This window comes from Oncorhynchus kisutch, linkage group LG28, assembly GCF_002021735.2.
Source record: "Oncorhynchus kisutch isolate 150728-3 linkage group LG28, Okis_V2, whole genome shotgun sequence".
Classification (NCBI taxonomy): Eukaryota; Metazoa; Chordata; class Actinopteri; order Salmoniformes; family Salmonidae; genus Oncorhynchus; species Oncorhynchus kisutch.
Genome location: NC_034201.2, coordinates 45131905 through 45152069, shown reverse-complemented (window position 1 = coordinate 45152069; position 20165 = coordinate 45131905). Strand labels below are relative to the sequence as shown.

At 47.2% G+C, this 20165-nt stretch overlaps 1 protein-coding gene across 4 annotated transcripts in view; it reads left to right on the top strand.

Annotated features, from left to right (window-relative positions):
• LOC109878641 (P2X purinoceptor 1) overlaps positions 1–20165 on the top strand; it is a 68357-nt gene that overhangs the window by 33434 nt on the left and 14758 nt on the right. For 2 of the 4 annotated variants that reach the window (XM_031807596.1, XM_031807597.1), the window contains exons 3-6: positions 441–512; positions 1563–1620; positions 12548–12638; positions 13011–13091. In XM_031807596.1, the coding sequence (XP_031663456.1) occupies positions 441–512; positions 1563–1620; positions 12548–12638; positions 13011–13091 (302 nt within the window). Of the gene's footprint in view, positions 1–440; positions 513–1562; positions 1633–12547; positions 12639–13010; positions 13092–20165 lie in introns of all 4 variants that reach the window. The other 2 variants (XM_031807595.1, XM_031807598.1) reach the window with 1 other exon arrangement.

Genomic DNA, 20165 nt, shown 5'->3' with positions numbered 1-20165 from the left:
CCCTCCCTTCTCCTACTCCCTCCCTCCCTCTCTCTCTCCCCTCTCCCTCCCTTTCTCCTACTCCCTCCCTCCCCTCTCTCTCCCTCTCCCTCCCTTTCTCCTACTCCTCCCTCCCTCTCTCTCTCCCTCTCCCTCCCTTTCTCCTACTCCCTCCCTCCCTCTCTCTCTCCCTCTCCCTCCCTTTCTCCTACTCCCTCCCTCCCTCTCTCTCTCCCTCTCCCTCCCTTTCTCCTACTCCCTCCCTCCCTCTCTCTCTCCCGCTCTGTCTCCTACTCCCTCCCTCCCTCTCTCTCTCCCTCTCCCTCCCTTTCTCCTACTCCCTCCCTCTCTCTCTCTCTCTCTCTCTCTCTCTCTCTCTCTCTCTCTCTCTCTCTCTCTCTCTCTCTCTCTCTCTCCCCCCTCTTTCTCTCTCCCCCCCCTCTCTCTCTCTCGTACATCAGGGGGACTCTTCTTTTGTGGTGATGACCAACTACATTATGACCAAAGGTCAGAAAATTGAAAAATGTTCTGAGGTAAGTCAACTCCTCTCAAAAGACTTTCTTCATTCTTTGTATGTCCTTTTCCTAAATTTGCACAGAGATCATGATTCAGGAGTGTACAAAACAAATTAGGAACACTTGCTCTTTCCGTGACATAGACTGGCCAGGCGAATCCAGGTGAAAGCTATGGTCCCTTATTGATGTCACCTGTTCGAGTGTGTCATGAACTGCAACGCTGCTGGGTTTTTCATGCTCAAGTTTCCCCGTGTGTATCAAGAATGGTCCATCACCCAAAGGACATCCAGCCAACTTGACCCAACTCTGGGACGACATGGAGTCAACATGGTCCAGCATCCCTGTGGAACACTTTCGATGCCTTGTAGAATCCATGCCCGACGAATTGAGTCTGTTCTGAAGGCAAAAGCGTCTGTAACTCAATATTAGGAAGATGTTCCTAATATTTTGTACACTTAGTCTGTGTGTGTATATAACTATATCAGTGGAGGCTGCTGAGGTGAGAGCGGCTTATAATGAAACGGCATCAAACTCCTGGAAACCATGGAAACCATGTGGTTGATGTATTTAATACCATTCCACTGATTCTGCTCCTGTCATTATAACAAGCCCGTTCCTCCCAATTAAGGTGCCACCAACCTCCTGTGATATATATATATAAATACAGTGCCTTGCGAAAGTATTCGGCCCCCTTGAACTTTGCGACCTTTTGCCACATTTCAGGCTTCAAACATAAAGATATAAAACTGTATTTTTTTGTGAAGAATCAACAACAAGTGGGACACAATCATGAAGTGGAACGACATTTATTGGATATTTCAAACTTTTTTAACAAATCAAAAACGGAAAAATTGGGCGTGCAAAATTATTCACTTATGTAAATAAGGTAAATAAGGTATTTCTGTTTTTTATTTTTAATACATTTGCACACCAAACAAAAGGAGTATTGTGTGTAGATATTTAATACATTTTAGAATAAGGCTGTAACGTAACAAAATGTGGAAAAAGGGAAGGGGTCTGAATACTTTCCGAATGTACTGTACACTCACTCCAACTCCTGTGTTTCAGCCCCCAAACTCGAAGAATCGATGCAGCTCTGACGCAGACTGTGAAGGGAGATCAGAACGTACGGGAGATGGTAAAGTCCGGACGGCATGGCAGTGTGACAATGTGGCACAGTCCCCTTCACTAACTCAGTGTTTCTCAACCTCTGGTCCACGGACCAGCGCCAGTCTACGGCAAATCACCGGCCAGTCCCTGAGATAGTTAACGGACACTAAACATTGCTTGTTGGCCCCTGGTATGAAAAAGTTTGAGAAACACTGTGACTAACTAACCCTCCTCACTACCCTCCGCATTGGCACATCTAGCCATCCATTACTACCACTACCCTCCGCATTGGCACATCTAGCCATCCATTACTACCACTACCCTCCGCATTGGCACATCTAGCCATCCATTACTACCACTACCCTCCGCATTGGCACATCTAGCCATCCATTACTACCTCTACCCTCCGCATTGGCACATCTAGCCATCCATTACTACCACTACCCTCCGCATTGGCACATCTAGCCATCCATTACTACCACTACCCTCCGCATTGGCACATCTAGCCATTCATTACTACCACTACACTCCGCATTGGCACATCTAGCCATCCATTACTACCACTACCCTCCGCATTGGCACATCTAGCCATCCATTACTACCACTACCCTCCGCATTGGCACATCTAGCCATTCATTACTACCACTACACTCCGCATTGGCACATCTAGCCATCCATTACTACCACTACCCCCTCCCTACCTGACTACTCACACTAGCCATCGTCTCTGTGACTACGTTATGAGGGATAAACAACGAGGGGCTGGGAGTTCTGTGGAAATAACGAGCCCTTCGTCGTCTATCCTTTACTTTCTTAAATTATTACTATATAGAGGATTCTCATTATACATATTTCTAGCCACTGTTGTCTCTGTACTGATAACTGAAATTAAATGTTATTTATCAGAAATTAAAACGGCACATGATTTCACTTGTCAGATAGCAACAATTTTTTTTTTATTTCAGTTGTTTTAAGTGTCCAGTTGCATCATCATTGCGGGAGCAGGGTAGCCTAGTGGTTAGAGCGTTGGACTAGTAACTGGAAGGTTGCAAGTTCAAACCCCCGAGCTGACAAAGTATAAATCTGTCGTTTTGCCCCTGAACAGGCAGTTAACCCACTGTTCCTAGGCCGTCATTGAAAATAAGAATTTGTTCTTAACTGACTTGCCTAGTTAAATAAAGGTAAAAATAAAAACAAATGTTTTAGGATTAAGTTGGTTTATCGTTGGTTAACTTTCTCAGCGGTTCATTGGTTTCAGTTCATCTGTACTTTGGGGCTTCTATGAGCTAAATGTACAAAACACTAGTCACATAAAACAAAGCCACCAAGATAAACATTTTGACTAGTCAGGAATTTCCCTGCATTCAAGAAGAAAAGGTTTGCTTAATTTAGATCAACAACTTTCCATGTTCTTAGCAGCCAGGATCCAGGATGGTTGAGTGACTTGGATTCTCATTCTATTAAAGCATGCAAACAGACACAGTCAGAGACATAGGCAGACAGTCAGAGACACAAGCACACAGTCAGAGACACAAGCACACAGTCAGAGACATAGGCAGACAGTCAGAGACACAAGCACACAGTCAGAGACATAGGCAGACAGTCAGAGACACAAGCACACAATCAGAGACACAAGCACACAGTCAGAGACATAGGCAGACAGTCAGAGACATAGGCAGACAGTCAGAGACATAGGCACACAGTCAGAGACATAGGCACACAGTCAGAGACACAAGCACACAGTCAGAGACATAGGCAGACAGTCAGAGACACAAGCACACAGTCAGAGACACAAGCACACAGTCAGAGACACAAGCACACAGTCAGAGACACAAGCACACAGTCAGAGACATAGGCACACAGTCAGAGACATAGGCACACAGTCAGAGACATAGGCACACATTCAGAGACATAGGCAGACAGTCAGAGACATTAGGCACACAGTCAGAGACACAAGCACACAGTCAGAGACATAGGCACACAGTCAGAGACATAAGCACACAGTCAGAGACATAGGCAGACAGTCAGAGACACAAGCACACAGTCAGAGACATAGGCACACAGTCAGAGACACAAGCACACAGTCAGAGACATAGGCACACAGTCAGAGACATAGGCACACAGTCAGAGACATAGGCACACAGTCAGAGACATAGGCACACAGTCAGAGACATAGGCACACAGTCAGAGACACAAGCACACAGTCAGAGACATAGGCAGACAGTCAGAGACACAAGCACACAGTCAGAGACATAGGCACACAGTCAGAGACACAAGCACACAGTCAGAGACATAGGCAGACAGTCAGAGACACAAGCACACAGTCAGAGACATAGGCACACAGTCAGAGACACAAGCACACAGTCAGAGACATAGGCACACAGTCAGAGACACAAGCACACAGTCAGAGACACAAGCACACAGTCAGAGACACAAGCACACAGTCAGAGACACAAGCAGACAGTCAGAGACATAGGCAGACAGTCAGAGACACAAGCACACAGTCAGAGACATAGGCAGACAGTCAGAGACATAGGCAGACAGTCAGAGACATAGGCAGACAGTCAGAGACATAGGCACACAGTCAGAGACACAAGCACACAGTCAGAGACATAGGCAGACAGTCAGAGACACAAGCACACAGTCAGAGACATAGGCACACAGTCAGAGACACAAGCACACAGTCAGAGACATAGGCACACAGTCAGAGACACAAGCACACAGTCAGAGACACAAGCACACAGTCAGAGACACAAGCACACAGTCAGAGACACAAGCAGACAGTCAGAGACATAGGCAGACAGTCAGAGACACAAGCACACAGTCAGAGACATAGGCAGACAGTCAGAGACATAGGCAGACAGTCAGAGACATAGGCACACAGTCAGAGACACAAGCACACAGTCAGAGACATAGGCAGACAGTCAGAGACACAAGCACACAGTCAGAGACACAAGCACACAGTCAGAGACACAAGCACACAGTCAGAGACACAAGCACACAGTCAGAGACATAGGCACACAGTCAGAGACATAGGCACACAGTCAGAGACATAGGCACACAGTCAGAGACATAGGCACACAGTCAGAGACATAGGCACACAGTCAGAGACATAGGCACACAGTCAGAGACACAAGCACACAGTCAGAGACACAAGCACACAGTCAGAGACACAAGCACACAGTCAGAGACATAGGCACACAGTCAGAGACATAGGCACACAGTCAGAGACATAGGCACACAGTCAGAGACATAGGCACACAGTCAGAGACACAAGCACACAGTCAGAGACATAGGCAGACAGTCAGAGACATAGGCACACAGTCAGAGACACAAGCACACAGTAAGAGTCATAGGCAGACAGTCAGAGACACAAGCACACAGTCAGAGACATAGGCACACAGTCAGAGACACAAGCACACAGTCAGAGACATAGGCACACAGTCAGAGACACAAGCACACAGTCAGAGACACAAGCACACAGTCAGAGACACAAGCACACAGTCAGAGACACAAGCAGACAGTCAGAGACATAGGCAGACAGTCAGAGACACAAGCACACAGTCAGAGACACAAGCACACAGTCAGAGACACAAGCACACAGTCAGAGACATAGGCACACAGTCAGAGACTTAGGCACACAGTCAGAGACATAGGCACACAGTCAGAGACATAGGCACACAGTCAGAGACATAGGCACACAGTCAGAGACATAGGCACACAGTCAGAGACACAAGCACACAGTCAGAGACACAAGCACACAGTCAGAGACACAAGCACACAGTCAGAGACATAGGCACACAGTCAGAGACATAGGCACACAGTCAGAGACATAGGCACACAGTCAGAGACATAGGCACACAGTCAGAGACACAAGCACACAGTCAGAGACATAGGCAGACAGTCAGAGACATAGGCACACAGTCAGAGACACAAGCACACAGTAAGAGTCATAGGCAGACAGTCAGAGACACAAGCACACAGTCAGAGACATAGGCACACAGTCAGAGACACAAGCACACAGTCAGAGACATAGGCACACAGTCAGAGACATAGGCACACAGTCAGAGACACAAGCACACAGTCAGAGACATAGGCACACAGTCAGAGACATAGGCACACAGTCAGAGACATAGGCACACAGTCAGAGACATAGGCACACAGTCAGAGACATAGGCACCAGTCAGAGACACAAGCACACAGTCAGAGACATAGGCAGACAGTCAGAGACACAAGCACACAGTCAGAGACATAGGCACACAGTCAGAGACACAAGCACACAGTCAGAGACATAGGCAGACAGTCAGAGACACAAGCACACAGTCAGAGACATAGGCACACAGTCAGAGACACAAGCACACAGTCAGAGACATAGGCACACAGTCAGAGACACAAGCACACAGTCAGAGACACAAGCACACAGTCAGAGACACAAGCACACAGTCAGAGACACAAGCAGACAGTCAGAGACATAGGCAGACAGTCAGAGACACAAGCACACAGTCAGAGACATAGGCAGACAGTCAGAGACATAGGCAGACAGTCAGAGACATAGGCAGACAGTCAGAGACATAGGCACACAGTCAGAGACACAAGCACACAGTCAGAGACATAGGCAGACAGTCAGAGACACAAGCACACAGTCAGAGACATAGGCACACAGTCAGAGACACAAGCACACAGTCAGAGACATAGGCACACAGTCAGAGACACAAGCACACAGTCAGAGACACAAGCACACAGTCAGAGACACAAGCACACAGTCAGAGACACAAGCAGACAGTCAGAGACATAGGCAGACAGTCAGAGACACAAGCACACAGTCAGAGACATAGGCAGACAGTCAGAGACATAGGCAGACAGTCAGAGACATAGGCACACAGTCAGAGACACAAGCACACAGTCAGAGACATAGGCAGACAGTCAGAGACACAAGCACACAGTCAGAGACACAAGCACACAGTCAGAGACACAAGCACACAGTCAGAGACACAAGCACACAGTCAGAGACATAGGCACACAGTCAGAGACATAGGCACACAGTCAGAGACATAGGCACACAGTCAGAGACATAGGCACACAGTCAGAGACATAGGCACACAGTCAGAGACATAGGCACACAGTCAGAGACACAAGCACACAGTCAGAGACACAAGCACACAGTCAGAGACACAAGCACACAGTCAGAGACATAGGCACACAGTCAGAGACATAGGCACACAGTCAGAGACATAGGCACACAGTCAGAGACATAGGCACACAGTCAGAGACACAAGCACACAGTCAGAGACATAGGCAGACAGTCAGAGACATAGGCACACAGTCAGAGACACAAGCACACAGTAAGAGTCATAGGCAGACAGTCAGAGACACAAGCACACAGTCAGAGACATAGGCACACAGTCAGAGACACAAGCACACAGTCAGAGACATAGGCACACAGTCAGAGACACAAGCACACAGTCAGAGACACAAGCACACAGTCAGAGACACAAGCACACAGTCAGAGACACAAGCAGACAGTCAGAGACATAGGCAGACAGTCAGAGACACAAGCACACAGTCAGAGACACAAGCACACAGTCAGAGACACAAGCACACAGTCAGAGACATAGGCACACAGTCAGAGACATAGGCACACAGTCAGAGACATAGGCACACAGTCAGAGACATAGGCACACAGTCAGAGACATAGGCACACAGTCAGAGACACAAGCACACAGTCAGAGACATAGGCAGACAGTCAGAGACATAGGCAGACAGTCAGAGACATAGGCAGACAGTCAGAGACATAGGCACACAGTCAGAGACACAAGCACACAGTCAGAGACATAGGCAGACAGTCAGAGACACAAGCACACAGTCAGAGACATAGGCACACAGTCAGAGACACAAGCACACAGTCAGAGACATAGGCACACAGTCAGAGACACAAGCACACAGTCAGAGACACAAGCACACAGTCAGAGACACAAGCACACAGTCAGAGACACAAGCAGACAGTCAGAGACATAGGCAGACAGTCAGAGACACAAGCACACAGTCAGAGACATAGGCAGACAGTCAGAGACATAGGCAGACAGTCAGAGACATAGGCACACAGTCAGAGACACAAGCACACAGTCAGAGACATAGGCAGACAGTCAGAGACACAAGCACACAGTCAGAGACACAAGCACACAGTCAGAGACACAAGCACACAGTCAGAGACACAAGCACACAGTCAGAGACATAGGCACACAGTCAGAGACATAGGCACACAGTCAGAGACATAGGCACACAGTCAGAGACATAGGCACACAGTCAGAGACATAGGCACACAGTCAGAGACACAAGCACACAGTCAGAGACACAAGCACACAGTCAGAGACACAAGCACACAGTCAGAGACATAGGCACACAGTCAGAGACATAGGCACACAGTCAGAGACATAGGCACACAGTCAGAGACATAGGCACACAGTCAGAGACACAAGCACACAGTCAGAGACATAGGCAGACAGTCAGAGACATAGGCACACAGTCAGAGACACAAGCACACAGTAAGAGTCATAGGCAGACAGTCAGAGACACAAGCACACAGTCAGAGACATAGGCACACAGTCAGAGACACAAGCACACAGTCAGAGACATAGGCACACAGTCAGAGACACAAGCACACAGTCAGAGACACAAGCACACAGTCAGAGACACAAGCACACAGTCAGAGACACAAGCAGACAGTCAGAGACATAGGCAGACAGTCAGAGACACAAGCACACAGTCAGAGACACAAGCACACAGTCAGAGACACAAGCACACAGTCAGAGACATAGGCACACAGTCAGAGACATAGGCACACAGTCAGAGACATAGGCACACAGTCAGAGACATAGGCACACAGTCAGAGACATAGGCACACAGTCAGAGACATAGGCACACAGTCAGAGACACAAGCACACAGTCAGAGACACAAGCACACAGTCAGAGACACAAGCACACAGTCAGAGACATAGGCACACAGTCAGAGACATAGGCACACAGTCAGAGACATAGGCACACAGTCAGAGACATAGGCACACAGTCAGAGACACAAGCACACAGTCAGAGACATAGGCAGACAGTCAGAGACATAGGCACACAGTCAGAGACACAAGCACACAGTAAGAGTCATAGGCAGACAGTCAGAGACACAAGCACACAGTCAGAGACATAGGCACACAGTCAGAGACACAAGCACACAGTCAGAGACATAGGCACACAGTCAGAGACACAAGCACACAGTCAGAGACACAAGCACACAGTCAGAGACACAAGCACACAGTCAGAGACACAAGCAGACAGTCAGAGACATAGGCAGACAGTCAGAGACACAAACACACAGTCAGAGACATAGGCAGACAGTCAGAGACATAGGCAGACAGTCAGAGACACAAGCACACAGTCAGAGACACAAGCACACAGTCAGAGACACAGGCACACAGTCAGAGACACAAGCACACAGTCAGAGACATAGGCAGACAGTCAGAGACACAGGCACACAGTCAGAGACATAGGCAGACAGTCAGAGACATAGGCACACAGTCAGAGACATAGGCAGACAGTCAGAGACATAGGCAGACAGTCAGAGACATAGGCAGACAGTCAGAGACACAGGCACACAGTCAGAGACACAAGCACACAGTCAGAGACATAGGCAGACAGTCAGAGACACAAGCACACAGTCAGAGACATAGGCACACAGTCAGAGACACAAGCACACAGTCAGAGACATAGGCAGACAGTCAGAGACACAGGCACACAGTCAGAGACACAAGCACACAGTCAGAGACACAAGCACACAGTCAGAGACACAAGCACACAGTCAGAGACATAGGCACACAGTCAGAGACATAGGCAGACAGTCAGAGACACAAGCACACAGTCAGATACACAAGCACACAGTCAGAGACACAAGCACACAGTCAGAGACACAAGCACACAGTCAGAGACACAAGCACACAGTCAGAGACACAAGCACACAGTCAGAGACATAGGCAGACAGTCAGAGACACAAGCACACAGTCAGAGACACAAGCACACAGTCAGAGACACAAGCACACAGTCAGAGACACAGGCACACAGTCAGAGACATAGGCACACAGTCAGAGACATAGGCAGACAGTCAGAGACACAAGCACACAGTCAGAGACATAGGTAGACAGTCAGAGACACAAGCACACAGTCAGAGACACAAGCACACAGTCAGAGACATAGGCAGACAGTCAGAGACACAAGCACACAGTCAGAGACACAAGCACACAGTCAGAGGCATAGGCAGACATTCAGAGACACAAGCACACAGTCAGAGACATAGGCAGACAGTCAGAGACACAAGCACACAGTCAGAGACACAAGCACACAGTCAGAGACACAAGCACACAGTCAGAGACATAGGCAGACAGTCAGAGACACAAGCACACAGTCAGAGACACAAGCACACAGTCAGAGACATAGGCAGACAGTCAGAGACACAAGCACACAGTCAGAGACACAAGCACACAGTCAGAGACATAGGCAGACAGTCAGAGACACAAACACACAGTCAGAGACATAGGCAGACAGTCAGAGACAGAAGCACACAGTCAGAGACACAAGCACACAGTCAGAGACATAAGCACACAGTCAGAGACACAAGCACACAGTCAGAGACATAGGCAGACAGTCAGAGACACAGGCAGACAGTCAGAGACACAGGCAGACAGTCAGAGACACAAGGACACAGTCAGAGACACAAGCACATAGTCAGAGACATAGGCAGACAGTCAGAGACACAAGCACACAGTCAGAGACATAGGCAGACAGTCAGAGACACAGGCAGACAGTCAGAGACACAGGCAGACAGTCAGAGACACAAGGACACAGTCAGAGACACAAGCACATAGTCAGAGACATAGGCAGACAGTCAGAGACACAGGCACACAGTCAGAGACACAAGCACACAGTCAGAGACGTAGGCAGACAGTCAGAGACACAGGCAGACAGTCAGATACATAGGCAGACAGTCAGAGACATAGGCAGACAGTCAGAGACATAGGCAGAGAGTCAGAGACATAGGCACACAGTCAGAGACAGGCAGGCAGACAGTCAGAGACAGGCAGCCAGACAGTCAGAGACATAGGCAGACAGTCAGAGACAGGCAGGCAGACAGTCAGAGACAGGCAGGCAGACAGTCAGAGACAGGCAGGCAGACAGTCAGAGACAGGCATATAAATTGTAGAGTAGTAGCAGTATATCCAATAACAATTCTAAAGCCTACATAACGTGGCAGTTGAAAGGGTTGGTTGTGTATTTTGTCCTTATGTGACCCTGGGTTACAGCCAAGCCTCTTCAAGCTCTCAGAACCACATCAGCCCTTTCACTTTCAACATCTGCTGTTGGCAGATGATTTAGATCTGTTGACGCCACCACTGCCATGTTGACTTGGGGGGGCATCTATATATCCTTGTGTCCTTGAGAAGGATGTGCTGGTTAATGGTTAGACTGTGGTTGAAACTAGAGGCAAGCAAACGGAACAGAAGCTGTTAAAGCCCTCAAGGTGAACCGGTCTTATGATCATGTCCTGTAGGTTGGCTCACTTTACCGTGTCTGTAAATCTTTTTCACACTTCTCTGCCAATCCAGCGAGGGCCAGAGAGACAGGACCAAAAAGACAGGGCCAGAGAGACAGGACCAAAAAGACAGGACCAGAAAGACAGGACAGGGAGAGACAGGACAGGGAGAGACAGGACCAGGGAGAGACAGGACCAGGGAGAGACAGGACAGGGAGAGACAGGACCAGAGAGACAGGACAGGGAGAGACAGGACAGGGAGAAACAGGACAGGGTGAGACAGGACAGGGAGAGACAGGACAGGGAGAGGCAGGACAGGGAGAGGCAGGACCAGGGAGGCAGGACCAGGGAGGCAGGGCAGGGAGAGACAGGACAGGGAGAGACAGGACCAGGGAGGCAGGACCAGGGAGGCAGGACCAGGGAGGCAGGACCAGGGAGACAAGACCAGGGAGACAGGACCAGGGAGACAGGACCAGGGAGACAGGACCAGGGAGACAGGACCAGGGAGGCAGGACCAGGGAGGCAGGACCAGGGAGGCAGGACCAGAGAGACAGGACCAAGGAGGCAGGACCAGGGAGGCAGGAACAGGGAGGCAGGACCAGAGAGTCAGGACCAGGGAGGCAGGACCAGAGAGACAGGACCAGGGAGGCAGGACCAGAGAGACAGGACCAGAGAGACAGGACCAAGTAGGCAGGACCAGGGAGGCAGGACCAGGGAGGCATGACCAGGGAGGCAGGACCAGAGAGACAGGACCAGAGAGGCTGGACCGCACACAGATAATAGCCATGCTCATCATGCAGAAAGAAATGATCCTTACAGTATAAAATCAGTGAGAGATGAAAGAGACTCACTGAACCCATGTCCTTTGGTGTTCTGTAATGACACACATTTTAGTCAAGATTTTAAGACGTTTGGATGAATGGATGATTGAAATAGCAATTCTATTTGAAGTGGAAGTCATTTCTTCGAGTTAAAAGACATCCTCATCTGTGGTACTGGTTGTCACGATACTACGATAACTGATTTTCCCCTGGCAACAAGGCAAACACAAAGCAGACTAAACGCTTTGATTCTTTAAAATACCCTGCTGTTTGGAACATAGTGTGATATAACAGGTTATAGAAACATGTGATTCTGGGTGACAACATCAGGCTGTTTGTTTCCAACATTAGGACTGTTTTCCTCAGGGAATTCAGTCAGCTTCATGTTTTGTGTCCTTGCCACGATACCTCTCGAGTGTCACCTTACTGATATGGTGACAACCCTAATCTGTGGGCTCATAGTTGTTACTCCATGTTGGAAAAGCTATATCCCTCGTGCCTTTTCTCCATGTCCCACCCCACCCCACCCCACCCCCCACCCCCCACCCCCCAAGGACATATGACGGGGAAGTGTTTGGTGAACACAACCAAGATGTGTGAGGTGCTAGCCTGGTGTCCTGTGGAAGATGACGGCAGTATCCCAGAGTATGTAAGATCAATCAAATTATGTTCAAGCTTTACAGGTATAACATTTTAACTACTCATCAGAAGTGTTATGTACTGAATGGTACTGAACAACCTTTGGACTCTACCCGAATTATTTGTAGGCTGATGAAATGAAAACGGTCTCTACCAATTTCTTGTTATGACCTTTCTGTGTGTGTCTGTGTGTGTCTGTGTGTGTGTGTCTGTGTGTGTGTCTGTGTGTGTGTGTGTGTGTGTGTGTGTGTGTGTGTGTGTGTGTGTGTGTGTGTGTGTGTGTGTGTGTGTGTGTGTCTGTGTGTCTGTGTGTCTGTTGGTCTGTGTGTGTGTGTCTGTTGGTCTTTGTTTTCATTTGTTCTACTGTTTCCTGTGCAGTCCTGCGCTGTTGATGTCGGCAGAGAACTTCACACTGTTCATCAAAAACACAATCAACTTTCCAGCCTATGGTGTTACGAGGTAAGACCCCCGTTTGATACGCAAAGGTAACTTCCTTTCATCAACGCCTATTCCAAGATGGCGTAGCAGTAAGTCGTCCTGTCGTGTCGTGTCCCTGTATATTTTGTTTATATTTTGTTTATTTTTCGTTTTTTACATAGCTATCCCTTTAAAAACATTTTGCTAAACCTAAGCTTCCAAATACGCTGGATCTTCACAACTAGCCCCTGGCTAGCGTTTCCACCCACTTAGCTTGAAGCTAGCCCGGCCTGCGCTACCACCGTAGCATACTCCTGAGCTACAATACCCGGGCCCACGACCGGTCTATCGATGTCACCGCATGAAGAGGAATAAACAGACTCACCCCATCGCGACGTCCCCCAAAGGCTAACTCTCTAGCCCTCGCTATCTCCCTGCTTGCTAATTCGGCCTGCTAACTGCTAGCTTGTCCAGCTCCGGTCCGCTAACTGCTACCTTGTCTAGCCCGGGCCTACAAACTGTTAGCTTGTTAGCACAGGCCTGCTAACCGCCTGAATCGCCGCGTCCCAAACGCCCACCGGACCCATATTTACTTTCTATCTCTTTTGACTTTTAATTTGTTTATACCTTCCGGAAACCTGCCTCACCCAATGTGATACGGAATCGCTATTATTTTTTATTTATTTTTAGAACACACTCAAGAACCTCCAGAAGCTAACCAGCTAACTAGCTACAAGCTATTTAGTCATTGTTCGTTTTTTTTTTTACCTGGATAACACTCGCCAGGCCAGCTTCCCTTCCCCATCCACCGCTGCCCCCTGGACACTGATCTCTTGGCTACATAGCTGATGCACGCTGGACTGTCCATAAATCACGGTACTCCATTCTGCTTGTTTGTTTTATCTGTTGGCCCCGTTGCCTAGTCTACGCCATTTTACCTGCTGTTGTTGTGCTAGCTGATTAGCTGTTGTCTCACCTACTGTTTTAGCTAGCTTTCCCAATTCAACACCTGTGATTACTGTATGCCTCGCTGTATGTCTCTCTCAAATGTCAATATGCCTTGTATACTGTTGTTCAGGTTAGTTATCATTGTTTTAGTTCACAATGGAGCCCCTAGTTCCACTCTTCATACCCCTGATAACTCCTTTGTCCCACCTCCCACACATGCGGTGACCTCACCCATTACTACCAGCATGTCCAGAGATACAACCTCTCTCATCATCACCCAGTGCCTGGGCTTACCTCCGCTGTACCCGCACCCCACCATACCCCTGTCTGCGCATTATGCCCTGAATATATTCTACCATGCCCAGAAAACTGCTCCTCTTATTCTCTGTCCCCAACGCTCTAGGCGACCAGTTTTGATAGCCTTTAGCCGCACCCTCATACTACTCCTTCTCTGTTCCGCGGGTGATGTGGAGGTAAACCCAGGCCCTGCATGTCCCCAGGCACCCTCATTTGTTGACTTCTGTGTTCGAAAAAGCCTTGGTTTCATGCATGTCAACATCAGAAGCCTCCTCCCTAAGTTTGTCTTACTCACTGCTTTAGCACACTCTGCTAACCCTGATGTCCTTGCTGTGTCTGAATCCTGGCTCAGGAAGGCCACCAAAAATTCAGAGATTTCCATACCCAACTATAACATCTTCCGTCAAGATAGAACTGCCAAAGGGGGAGGAGTTGCAGTTTACTGCAGAGAGAGCCTGCAAAGTAATGTCATACTTTCCAGGTCCATACCCAAACAGTTCGAACTACTAATTTTGAAAATTACTCTCTCCAGAAATAAGTCTCTCACGGTTGCCGCCTGCTACCGACCCCCCTCAGCTCCCAGCTGTGCCCTGGACACCATTTGTGAATTGATCGCCCCCCATCTAGCTTCAGAGTTTGTTCTGTTAGGTGACCTAAACTGGGATATGCTTAACACCCCGCCAGTCCTACAATCTAAGCTAGATGCCCTCAATCTCACACAAATCATCAAGGAACCCACCAGGTACAACCCTAACTCTGTAAACAAGGGCACCCTCATAGACGTCATCCTGACCAACTGGCCCTCCAAATACACCTCCGCTGTCTTCAACCAGGATCTCAGCGATCACTGCCTCATTGCCTGTATCCGCTACGGAGCCGCAGTCAAACGACCACCCCTCATCACTGTCAAACGCTCCCTAAAACACTTCTGTGAGCAGGCCTTTCTAATCGACCTGGCCCGGGTATCCTGGAAGGACATTGACCTCATCCCGTCAGTTGAGGATGCCTGGTCATTCTTTAAAAGTAACTTCCTCACCATTTTAGATAAGCATGCTCCGTTCAAAAAATGCAGAACTAAGAACAGATACAGCCCTTGGTTCACCCCAGACCTGACTGCCCTCGACCAGCACAAAAACATCCTGTGGCGGACTGCAATAGCATCGAATAGTCCCCGTGATATGCAACTGTTCAGGGAAGTCCGGAACCAATACACGCAGTCAGTCAGGAAAGCTAAGGCCAGCTTCTTCAGGCAGAAGTTTGCATCCTGTAGCTCCAACTCCAAAAAGTTCTGGGACACTGTGAAGTCCATGGAGAACAAGAGCACCTCCTCCCAGCTGCCCACTGCACTGAGGCTAGGTAACACGGTCACCACTGATAAATCCATGATTATCGAAAACTTCAATAAGCATTTCTCAACGGCTGGCCATGCCTTCCGCCTGGCTACTTCAACCTCGGCCAACAGCTCCGCCCCCCCCGCAGCTCCTCGCCCAAGCCTCTCCAGGTTCTCCTTTACCCAAATCCAGATAGCAGATGTTCTGAAAGAGCTGCAAAACCTGGACCCGTACAAATCAGCTGGGCTTGACAATCTGGACCCTCTATTTCTGAAACTATCTGCCACCATTGTCGCAACCCCTATTACCAGCCTGTTCAACCTCTCTTTCATCTCGTCTGAGATCCCCAAGGATTGGAAAGCTGCCGCAGTCATCCCCCTCTTCAAAGGGGGAGACACCCTGGACCCAAACTGTTACAGACCTATATCCATCCTGCCCTGCCTATCTAAGGTCTTCGAAAGCCAAGTCAACAAACAGGTCACTGACCATCTCGAATCCCACCGTACCTTCTCCGCTGTGCAATCTGGTTTCCGAGCCGGTCATGGGTGCACCTCAGCCACACTCAAGGTACTAAACGACATCATAACCGCCATCGATAAAAGACAGTACTGTGCAGCCGTCTTCATCGACCTTGCCAAGGCTTTCGACTCTGTCAATCACCATATTCTTATCGGCAGACTCAGTAGCCTCGGTTTTTCGGATGACTGCCTTGCCTGGTTCACCAATTACTTTGCAGACAGAGTTCAGTGTGTCAAATCGGAGGGCATGCTGTCCGGTCCTCTGGCAGTCTCTATGGGGGTGCCACAGGGTTCAATTCTCGGGCCGACTCTTTTCTCTGTGTATATCAATGATGTTGCTCTTGCTGCGGGCGATTCCCTGATCCACCTCTACGCAGACGACACCATTCTATATACTTTCGGCCCGTCTTTGGACACTGTGCTATCTAACCTCCAAACAAGCTTCAATGCCATACAACACTCCTTCCGTGGCCTCCAACTGCTCTTAAACGCTAGTAAAACCAAATGCATGCTTTTCAACCGGTCGCTGCCTGCACCTGCATGCCCGACTAGCATCACCACCCTGGATGGTTCCGACCTAGAATATGTGGACGTCTATAAGTACCTAGGTGTCTGGCTAGACTGCAAACTCTCCTTCCAGACTCATATCAAACATCTCCAATCGAAAATCAAATCAAGAGTCGGCTTTCTATTCCGCAACAAAGCCTCCTTCACTCAAGCCGCCAAGCTTACCCTAGTAAAACTGACTATCCTACCGATCCTCGACTTCGGCGATGTCATCTACAAAATGGCTTCCAACACTCTACTCAGCAAACTGGATGCAGTCTATCACAGTGCCATCCGTTTTGTCACTAAAGCACCTTATACCACCCACCACTGCGACTTGTACGCTCTAGTCGGCTGGCCCTCGCTACATATTCGTCGCCAGACCCACTGGCTCCAGGTCATCTACAAGTCTATGCTAGGTAAAGCTCCGCCTTATCTCAGCTCACTGGTCACGATGGCAACACCCATCCGTAGCACGCGCTCCAGCAGGTGTATCTCACTGATCATCCCTAAAGCCAACACCTCATTTGGCCGCCTTTCGTTCCAGTACTCTGCTGCCTGTGACTGGAATGAATTGCAAAAATCGCTGAAGTTGGAGACTTTTATCTCCCTCACCAACTTCAAACATCAGCTATCTGAGCAGCTAACCGATCGCTGCAGCTGTACATAGTCTATTGGTAAATAGCCCACCCTTTTCACATACCTCATCCCCATACTGTTTTTATTTATTTACTTTTCTGCTCTTCTGCACACCAATATCTCTACCTGTACATGACCATCTGATCTTTTATCACTCCAGTGTTAATCTGCAAAATTGTAATTATTTGCCTACCTCCTCATGCCTTTTGCACACATTGTATATAGACCCCCCCTTTGTTTTCTACTGTGTTATTGACTTGTTAATTGTTTACTCCATGTGTAACTCTTTGTTGTATGCTCACACTGCTATGCTTTATCTTGGCCAGGTCGCAGTTGCAAATGAGAACTTGTTCTCAACTAGCCTACCTGGTTAAATAAAGGTGAAATAAAAATAAAAAAAATAAAAAATAATTAAATATTGGAAATGAGGAGAATAACCATGGATCCAGTCTATAATACTCATAAAAGCATTAAATAGTTGCTTCTTCTTCCTAATATCATTAGGTATTTGCACGATAAGCTGTGCTGGACACAGGTGGTGTCTGTCTCTCTGAACCTACACGATCCTGCCAAACATTATACAGCAAAATTACCACACCATTACCACATCATTACCACACCATTACCACACCATTGCCAATTAGCATAGCAACAACATGAGGACATCTCTCCCCTCCTGTTTCACTGATAGCGAGCTGAGGTCAGGTTAGTGGCAGGTCATTCAGTAACTCCCTGATAGTGAGCTGAGGTCAGGTCGGTGGCAGGTCATTCAGTAACTCCCTGATAGCGAGCTGAGGTCAGGTCGGTGGCAGGTCATCCAGTAACTCTCCTAGGATCATGAGAGGCAACATAAGTCAACATGAGAAGGGCCAGGTTCTATAGTTTAACATGAGAAGAGCCCGATTCTATAGGTTAACATGAGAAGAGACATATTCTATAGGTTAACATTAGAAGAGCCAGATTCTATAGGTTAACATGAGAAGAGACATATTCTATAGGTTAACATGAGAAGAACCAGATTCTATAGGTTAACATGAGAAGAGACATATTCTATAGGTTAACATTAGAAGAGACATATTCTATAGGTTAACATTAGAAGAGACATATTCTATCGGTTAACATGAGAAGAGACATATTCTATAGGTTAACATTAGAAGAGCCAGATTCTATAGGTTAAAGTCATATAGAGATATACACAACCCAATAGGGGGAAAATGGTTGAATCAATGTTGTTTCCACGTCATTTCAACAAAAATATTCAATTTGATCAAAGCAGGAACGGAGGGCATTACCAGATTACTTTGAATCACTGTGGAAAACTGATTGGATTTGCAGAAGTCATCAACGTTAAAAGAATTTAGTCAGATTTTCACCCAACTTTTAACCTAAATCCAATGGTGACATTTTTTCTTCATGTTAGTTGACAACTCAACCAAATGTAAATCAAAAATAGATTTCCCGCTGACTACCTTTCTGAAGATAGATGATCAGTAATGACACATTTAACACAACCACAGATTCATAATACATTATGTATATATACACTAGATGACAGACAGGGGGTGCTGTTTTGAAGCCATCGTGCCTCCATCTTGGCACTCCCTCACCGTTGTAAAATATACAGTATTTAGAAAGAGACAGAAATTACATCTATTCTATTACAGACACCTTATTGTATACCTTGAAATGATATTATGATATCTGTTCTTCCTCACTTCATCTGACCTGACCTCTTCCCCAAAGTGCTCACTGCTCCCCAACTCAAGGCTGTTATGGTGACTGGTACCAGACTTGTGTCTCTTCTCCTCCCAGAGGATCCCTGATGACTAACAATAACATATCGTGACATAATGTAAACGTTATACATTACCCTCTCTTCCTCAGTGACATGAATAATTATATTTCATATTCTCAGAACAATGTAGCCTACTCATAATATTTTATGCCTTTCCAGTTTATTTAATCGATTAAATTCAACTGTCTTTAAAATACAATTATCAAGATCATGGGTAAAATATCTCTGGACAGTCCATATTTGAAATGTGCAACTATATAAATTAAGTATTATGTGAGCTAAAATATACAGTATTTAGAAAGAGACAGAAATTACATCTATTCTATTACAGACACCTTATTGTATACCTTGAAATGATATTATGTGAGCTAAACTTAAATGATTATAATAATAGAACTATATATAAATCAAGTAAATTGTGATATTAGATTATTTTACCATTTAAGCATTGCCTCACGTCAGATGGCGTCACTCCTATGCGACACTCGTCCCTCAACCGATCTGTCTTGTAGGTCGTGGAACTCATATATATATATATATATATAGTTGAAGTCGGAAGTTTACGTACACCTTAGCCAAATACATTTAAACTCCGTTTTTCACAATTCCTGACAATTAATCCTAGTAAAAATTCTATCTTAGGTCAGTTAGGATCACATCTTTATTTTAAGAATGTGAAATGTCTGAATAATAGTAGAGAGAATGATTTATTTCAGCTTTTATTTATTTCATCACATTTCCAGTGGGTCGGAAGTTTACATACACTCAATTAGTATTTGGTAGCATTGCCTTTTAAATTGTTTAACTTGGGTCAAACGTTTTGGGTAGCCTTCCACAAGCAAACCACAATACGTGGGGTAAATTTTGGCCCATTCCTCCTAACAGAGCTGGTGTAACTGAGTCAGGTTTTTAGGCCTCCTTGCTTGCACATGCTTTTTCAGTTCTGCCCACATATTTTCAATAGGATTGAGGAAAGGGCTTTGTGATGGCCACTCCAATTTTATATGTGAGATTCTTCAAAATAGCCACCCTTTGCCTTGAT